Source organism: Bombyx mandarina, chromosome 23 (assembly GCF_030267445.1).
Source record: "Bombyx mandarina strain Sakado chromosome 23, ASM3026744v2".
Lineage (NCBI taxonomy): Eukaryota > Metazoa > Arthropoda > Insecta > Lepidoptera > Bombycidae > Bombyx > Bombyx mandarina.
Window position 1 is genome coordinate 585128 of NC_143229.1, and position 8815 is coordinate 593942.

General features: G+C 32.3%; 1 protein-coding gene and 3 long non-coding RNA genes across 4 annotated transcripts; 2 read left to right on the forward strand and 2 right to left on the reverse strand.

The window, feature by feature from the left end:
* Positions 1–7: 7 nt before the first annotated feature.
* On the reverse strand, positions 8–1682 carry LOC114250631 (putative RNA/DNA demethylase ALKBH6). Its single transcript, XM_028184588.2, has 2 exons — positions 736–1682; positions 8–663 (listed from the first exon to the last, which is right to left on the reverse strand). Exons 1-2 carry the CDS (start codon positions 778–780, stop codon positions 16–18), a joined length of 693 nt encoding a protein of 230 aa, XP_028040389.2. The 5' UTR covers positions 781–1682; the 3' UTR covers positions 8–15.
* Positions 1457–1969, forward strand: LOC149500090 (uncharacterized). Its single transcript, XR_016325165.1, has 2 exons — positions 1457–1527; positions 1681–1969. It is a non-coding gene; the product is annotated as an uncharacterized LOC149500090 (long non-coding RNA).
* Positions 1970–6667: 4698 nt separating this feature from the next.
* On the forward strand, positions 6668–7649 carry LOC149500091 (uncharacterized). Its single transcript, XR_016325166.1, has 2 exons — positions 6668–6953; positions 7135–7649. It is a non-coding gene; the product is annotated as an uncharacterized LOC149500091 (long non-coding RNA).
* Positions 7650–8089: 440 nt separating this feature from the next.
* LOC149500092 (uncharacterized) lies at positions 8090–8764 on the reverse strand. Its single transcript, XR_016325162.1, has 2 exons — positions 8486–8764; positions 8090–8157 (listed from the first exon to the last, which is right to left on the reverse strand). It is a non-coding gene; the product is annotated as an uncharacterized LOC149500092 (long non-coding RNA).
* Between the last annotated feature and the right edge of the window lie 51 nt (positions 8765–8815).

Here is an 8815-nt window from a genome sequence, read left to right on the forward strand (position 1 = left end):
CAACATATTAATTTTTCATCTTTTAATACTGCCAATATTTATTTTGAAACTAGTTGTTTTAGGAACATGTCTTATTGTCAATGATATCCTGGTACACCTTTTGTATGTCTCACCTCTAACATATTTATCAGAACACATATTTAAATTGACAATAGAATCATCTATTACATCTTCATTTAGCTCTTCAATACTATGCAGATAATGACTAAATAATTTGTCTTGCAAGATAAGCAAGCTCCTTGGTTCTAACAAAAAAGAAAAGATTGGTTGCATCTCAACTTTTTCATTATCTGTAGTTGGTTTCAAGAATTTTAAGACTATGTGCGAGCCCACTGATATTGTTGTTATGGTCGGGTAAAACAAATTTCCATCAAGATGCGGCATAATGCCTTGTCCTGGTGTATATTCATTTACCAATACATGGTTTGGTCGTCTACCACACATAACATTTAATTTGTGAATTCTTTCGAGATATAAGTCTAACCAAGTAGGTATTGTTTCTGCTATCATTCCCTTATTGTGTGGGACACCTCCCCAATTTTGTAATCTACGATTTGATAGCTGTGTCCATTTAGGCTTCGGTGCTGCATATATGTTTGACAGTATCAGCTGTTCTTCGGCTTCTGTGATGAATTTACTAATGTAATATGCAGTCGGTTCAGCCTACGGAGAATATATGAGTTATATTTTTACTGAGTTAGATTATAAAACGCTTGAATGGTATATTTTACTTGCCTTTATTACTATGTGATCTTCAATATTTTTTATATTTGTCATCATTATAGTTTAGTTTTCATATGTACATGTTCCCCATGATTTCTTTAATTCAAATGAGTAAGAAATCGTTTTTTACTAGATATGAAGCTTTGAGTGTAATAATGTATTGTAAAGTATACAACAGTACATAGAATACACTCAATACCATGACATGGGGTAAATTGGGATCCTGGGGTAAATTGGGACAAACCTGCGGAAGATTCTCAAAGTACCTGTAACACGGAATCTACCTAATTTTGTTTATGTTAATATTTATCAATGTATAGAAGAAAAACCAAGTTAACTATGGAAGTACTAAATATGAGTTAAGTTGGTCCCAAAAATTCGTCAAATTAAATTTAAAATAGTGGTTGAAAAGTGCGTTTTAAAACAGCTTAAAGAACTTTTAAAAAAAGTAATATTATCGTTGTTTTTTCAATAAGATCACAGTTTATATAAGTTTTTAATACACCTGGAAATACCACAACAAACGGTAAGTTGCAATATTCTTATTTTAAATACAATATTTCGACAAAATAAAAAATGTATATTTTTTCCTTTCTTTTTGGGGAAAATTGGGACGTATGTAGGGTAATTTGAAACGAGACTGGAAAAATTAGGGACGAGAAAACACAAAATTGGAACGCCAAAAGACAAAATAGGGATGGCTTGTTAGGGTTGTCACTGATATCTTATAATAGATTTTTTAGCCTATACTATCACTTAATTGCGTGATGTAAAGAAGGTTAATGTGTTTATCAGTTAGTTTATGTAAGTATTATAGGTAAAAGAAAAATATATATATAATTACTTTTTTTCGCGACATTTACCTTGTAATATCTGCACGGTCGTATGTTCTTTATAGCAATAAAAAAAATTAAAAGTTAAAAGAACTCAATCGAATCAAAACTTTTGATATTTCAGAATCTATTCACGCGTCGAATCATGATTTTGTTAACATTCACAACGAACACACACAAATAAAAACAGGCCTCAGATTTTAAATGTAACATTAATTAAAAATCCGAGATATCCAATTATGAGTGAGTGAATTAATTGAGTTTAGTTATTTAGCTTAGAAAGAATTTCTTTTATTTTTGTTATTATTGGCAGTAATCAGATAAAGCTGTTTTTTTATCTTATTCACCTGATATCTTACTCTTGCTCAAAGATCATTTTGAAAATGTTGATTAAATAAAATTGTATTAATGCATTTCCAGTCCTTTTGTTTTCTATTTTTTATTCTATTTTATGATTTTGGTTCAGAGTTGTGATTTTTAAGGAAATTAAATAATAATTTTCTAAAATATAACATGCACGTACTTTTTTTGATCATTGTATTGTTGATTAACATTCACGTCACATCGCTTCGGAATAGAAACCAGCTTAATTTACACTATGTTGTGTATTGTGCTTAAATTATGGATTGTATTCATCATTTCGGTCCATATAAATAATTATATGGCACCTACCTATATATCGCAGTACTGCGAGTTGACAACCCTTACAAATATCCCAATTTAACCCTTAACCGTGTCAATTTACCCCGGACGCTGGGTAAATTGGGACGGCCATTATTTTACCGATTATTTCTTTAAAATGAATAATTAAAATAATGTAACGGTTTTTATCACCTAGGTACGTTCAAGACTCAACTTATTTCTTTGGTTGAGCAGTGACTATTTAATTGGAACTATTTTAAAATTCAATCTGAAGGTCGATTTTGTCCCTATTTACCCCATTGTACGGTAGTAAATACAAATAGTCATTCGATAAAGTTCTGTGAACTGTGATTTAATGTCAGATGTCGGCAATGAAGTAGGATCTTTTTTTTTTTTAAGAGATTTTATGACCTGGTAACTAAGACCTTTAAGTCATGTCTTATTTTACTTTATTTTCTTAATTCTATGAAAAATGATATTTTTTTTTTTTTTTTTTATTGCGTAGATGGTTGGACGAGCTCACAGCCCACCTGATTTTAAGTGGTTACTGGAGCCCATAGACATCTACAACGTAGACGCGCCACCCACGTTGAGATACAAGTTCTAAAATCTCAGTATAGTTACAACGGCTACCCCACCCTTCAAACCGAAACGCATTACTGCTTCACGGCAGAAATAAGCAGGGCGGTGGTACCTATCCGCGCGGACTCACAAGAGGTCCTACCACCAGTAATTACGCAAATTATAATTTTGCGGGTTTGATTTTTATTACACGATGTTATTCCTTCACCGTGGAAGTCAATCGTGAACATTTGTTGAGTACATATTTCATTAGAAAAATTGGTACCCGCCTGCGGGATTCGAACACCGGTGCATCGCTTCAACACGAATGCACCGGACATCTTATCCTTTAGGCCACGACGACTTCAAAATGGATATGGAGTGAAATGAAATGAAGATGATTAATGTGAGACATTAATCAACTGGGATGAAATTTAATGAAATGAGATGATATGGGATGAAATATAATCGCAGTAAAATGGTGGTCATTTACTGAGATTTTTTCAGTGGACTTTTTGGAGGAACCCGAGAAGTTACGTCCAGCAGCTTTGTTTCATTTTCCCACATTTGTGCACTTTCACAGATATTAAACAGTTAATAAACCACCATTATTACACATTTAAACCTGAAGAAACACTAAATAGACAAAATAAAACAAATCACACAACTTCACTCCTCGCGTTCCCGCCAAAAAGTCTCGAAGTAGGATCTATGGATGTCGGTAACATAGACTAGGTTTCCTACTTCAGTGGTCGGTAGGTGACTGAAGTTAGCCCCTCAAAAAAATTTTTCTTTCCTGTTTTCTACTTATTTTCTATTAATTCGTTTGTTAATAATTTGTTCTTGATTGTTCACTGTTAATAATTGTTTGTATTGCATTTATTTATTTTAAAAAAATTATTAAAAATATATGTACAAGTTAGCCCCTCGAATGCAAATTTTTAATATTTTTTCGTCCTTAATGACTCGTAAATATTCATTTTCGATTGTTCTTATATAAAATACGTTTGTTCTCTTTCGAAATCACTAATTTTTTGTTTAATTAACTATTTGTATTAGTTGAATAAATGTATGCAAAATATGTGTATTGCGCATGCGTCAACTATAATGCCTCAACTTTCTACGCGGTTTTAATCGTGAAAAAAAAAACAATTAAAAATCCTGAAGGACCAATTAATTGGTATACAGTTTAATTAAAAAAATAAAAAAATAAATAAATGAAATAATGTGCATTCGCGTAAAGTTAGACCAAATACATTTTTTCCATCCTCTTACCTATCGTATTAAAATGTTATTTTACTAATGTTAGGAATATAATTTCGACTGTGTAAAAAAGTTATTATAATGTATACCTACATTATCTCTTGAAAGATAAATAATGAACATATTTACTTATTTGTTTATATTACCTATGTGAACTCCCTATCTTTTTTATACCTTCATAGCGATAAGTAGGAGGATGGAAAAAAATTATTTGGTCTAACTTAACGCCAATGCACATTATTTCATTTATTTATTTTTTAATTTTTTTAATTAAACTGTATACCAATTAATTGCTCCTTCAGGATTTATATTTGTTTTTTTTTTTCACGATTAAAACCGCGTAGAAAGTTTAGGCATTATAGTTGACGCATGCGCAGTACACATATTTTGCATACATTTATTCAACTAATAAAAATAGTAAATTAAACAAAAAACTAATAATTTCGAAAGAGAACAAACGTATTTTATATAAGAACAATCGAAAATGAATATTTACGAGTCATTAAGGACGAAAAAATATTAAAAATTTGCATTCGAGGGGCTAACTTGTACATATATTTTTAATAATTTTTTTAAAATAAATAAATGCAATACAAACAATTATTAACAGTGAACAATCAAGAACAAATTATGAACAAACGAATTAATAGAAAATAAGTATAAAATAGGAAAAAAAAAATTTTTTGAGGGGCTAACTTCATTCACCTGTGGTCGGTACATCGGTAACCGTTGTGACATTATCTACTCTAATGACACTGACAGTTTGAGTGCTTACCTTTTGAAATGTAGGTAAAGCATAGACCTATATAGTAGGGACACGACATATTGTTCTATACGTACAATTGCTTATATAAATAGCACCCATTTTGAAGGCACATACATAAACATATATCTATCTCGTTCTTACTCAGCACTTTAACTCGCAGGAAAACAATATAACAGTATTTCAGTGCGTACATAAAATGAAACATGAATATACGTAAATATCTCCGTCTCCGTCTAATGAGGCCGAAAATCCGCCATGTTTAGCGCGCCAAATGTCATTGTCACGTCAGTACGGCCGTCTGTTTTGGGTTGTACATTATTTATTGACTTTGATATCGATTTAATATGATTGATTATATAAAATTTCATAATTTATCATGCTTAAAACATAGAAAAATAATAATTAAAACGTATTTTATAGGATCTCAAGAAAGTCGATGCCCTAAAACTATTATCTATATGTATTTAAATTCATTATAATTGTTCCTTGCTGGATGTCTTATTGTACTCTTCAATGAAACGATTTGGCTCGTATTTACAAGTATATTAAAAGATAAAAACTCTAGAACAAATAATAATGAGGTTGAATATTGTAGTAGATAATGTATGTAATCGTTAAAGATGTATATGCGTTCGCGATCGCTTGATGAAGTGAAGCTCGGTGGTGGGCGAGAATAAAAACTTGTTTGGAGGGGGATTTAGAGATCCTTAACAATAATAATAATAATAATAATGTTTTTATTTCAAGTATCCATGACTCATATAAATTGTTAATAAAACTTAGACCTATGTTAGTAGTTATATTTACATCACAATGAATTACTGTGGTAACATGCCATGGGAGATGGCACCACAGCGACCCATGTATATACAGTCCAGCATGCTTGCGATCATGCTCAGGATACTGTTGGAGCTGGCCCTCACTCTGTTTACCAGAGATGCACACCTCTTACGCATGGTAGCGTAAAAACAATGTATGTGCGCGTCTGCAAACATCCCTGATGCGCTACAAAAGCGGGGCAGCACCACCAGCACCCTAAACGCGTTATTGTATTGAACAGGGAGAGCATTGTACGATCTTTGAGTATATCCAGCCCACAAGCTGCACTGCTCGTTCAATATCTTCATCATCTTTGAGATCAGGGGTCAACACATGGCCGAGATATTTAAATTTATAAACTCTTGTCAATGGCGTTCCGTTGAGTACTACGGGAGGTATTTTATCATGCGTCCCACCCCTGGTCTCAAAGACCATGATCTCCGACTTTTTACAGTTGTACACCAAACCGTGTGATTTGGCGTATCCCTCACACAAAGAAACAAGTTGCCTTAGGCCACAGATAGACGCGCTCAGCAGCACTAATAAAATACCACTTTAAAATATGTCATCAAAACATATTTAGACATTCTGTTTAGATATTTCGGGAAAAAGGCTACCGACAAAATCTCTTCGGAACTATTTAAATAAAATAGTTTTATTCCGCAGTGAGTAAAACACTATTGTAAATTTGTTAAATATTTAATAATTAAGTGATTTTAGAGAGGAAGTCACAAGGAATGACGTTTGTAATTAATGAATAAATGTTCTGTAGGTGTTTTTTTTTTCACGCGGTCCCTTGATAAGTTTAAAATTTGAATCACTCTCAAGCGAAAGTGATTCAAATGGTGCGGCGCACCTTCCTTGGGGTGCGCTGCGGTAGTATGTTACGGACTTTAGAGTCAGCAAAACAATTAAAATAGATTGTAATAGTCTAAGAAAAACACGTACTCAAAATACGATAACATTTAGCATGCTAGAAATGAGCTGATGGCTTTGAACTACGCCATATCTTTATGTTTTGCGACAAACGACAACTTTATAAAATCAGTGTAGCAACTTTTAAAAATCATCATATCGTTTACTTGGCAAATGGGGTTGGCCGGTTAAAGCTTTTCTCAGATGTCGCCAGCGTAGCTTGTTCCCTTGTCACAGAGAGCCGCCATTTTGTGTGTTTTGCGTTCGTGATATTTCGGCATTTTGTGACTTTGATACGGTTCTTATTACTTTCTAAGTAGTGCTAAACAGTTTTACAACATGTATTCCAACTGGATAGTTAAAGAATTAAAGGAGGAGTTGAGAAAACGTGGTGCATCTTTACGAGGAAAAAAAGTGGATTTTGTCGAAAGGTACAATGTTGATGTTTTATTTTAACTTAGAAAACTTCTCTCAAACTGTTTCCGGTAGATATTATTATAATAATATTAAATTGTGTACCTTAGGAACTTTATTCCTTGTAGCATGTGCAAAAAGAATTGCTCACATTACACACATTACCTACCAACTAATGTATTATTTAATTTTTTTCAGATTAGAGCCATATGACCAAAATTTTAATTTTGAAACAAAATTAAAAAATAGCTCTAGCAAAATATGCTAATATATATGATTTGCTAGTGGAGCCATGTGGCATTTTCATTAGCCAAGAGCGCCCATATCTTGCTGCATCTCCTGATGGTGTGTCGGGCGAAGAAACTATAATTGAAGTGAAATGTCCATACGCTAGCAGAAAACATGAAATAAATATAACAACGGTGCCTTACTTAGAACAATGTAACGGGATATTGTCTCTAAAAAAACCTGCACATATTATTATCAAATCCAAGGGCAGTTATACTGCTCAGGCAAAACATACTGCAATTGGTCATTTACACCTACAAGGACATCAAAGTGATTTATGTTGAAAAAGACAATAATTTTATAAATAATATGATAAATAAATGAGATATCTTTTATGAAAATATTTTCAAAGAAGCATTGTATGAAAAATATCTGTATTATAACTATACACACTTGTCGAAATAAATAATCAGGAATATTTTAAATTATTTTTATTGACAATTCCTTCTCTAAAATTACATAACATTACACATATGAAATATATAATAAGCTTAATTAGTAACATTCAAAATTGATCTTCTATTGATATGCCGACCATTCTACTCCAGCGATACCTTATATCAATGACATTGGCATAAGTGTGATTAAAACTAATGAAAACTTAGATGCTGTTTCCAACCCGGTGTAGTATTGCATTGTCTCATCGTCTGCAAGTAATAGCTCTGTAGAGAACAATCTTAATATATTGGATGTTTGAGTTCCAATAGTAATATGATGCCTTGTAATTGTTTCATCTATACTAGAGTTATTATTTTCTATTAGAATTTCTTGAGAGACATTTGAATCAAAATGCACATTGCTGTGTTCTTCAAAGGGTACGAGTTTGTAACCTTTGTTCTCTATTTTTTGTTTCTTCAGAAACTGGTTTCATATTCCATGAAAATATAGATGGTACAGCACCTTTCTTCAGATATTTATGTTAATGTTTGACACCTACAACACAAAGAAAAACATTTAAATATACTATCACAAGGAAACCTGACCATGGTTCAAAATATTTGTTATTACAATGGATGCAGCGATTTAGATAGAACTTTCAATAGTAACAGCTGATAATGAACAACAGCTCATGAGGAATGCGTTTCCTCCAGTCTGATTTTGTGTTTGTTAAAAGGTTCCTTAGAACATAAATCTACTTGCAAAATATGTTAGCAACGAATAGTGTGCCTAACTAATTATTATTGGATTTTTTTAATAAGAGAACAAAGATGTGTGCTACACCTAGTCATGCATTATAAATATTTGACAGAAAGAAACATACCTGTGTATTTACTAATGTTTTCATAGTCAGATTCTACAAAGTGTTTACGACATAACCTCGAACTTTTTGTGGGAGTACTTTTTTCGCATCAAATGGCCTTTAACCACAGTCTTCCAATTTTCTTGTCCTTCGGAATTGATGTACTCCAATTTCTGAGCATATTGGCACAAAACAACGCGTCATTGTGCTTAAAATAATTTTTAATCAAAAATTCCAATACAAATATTGAATGTTATGGGAACAATGCACACAAGCGCCACTTTGACAGTTGCCAACCCCATTCGAAGGACGAACTTGTCTTAGATTTCACCCATCTAAATCATATCATAT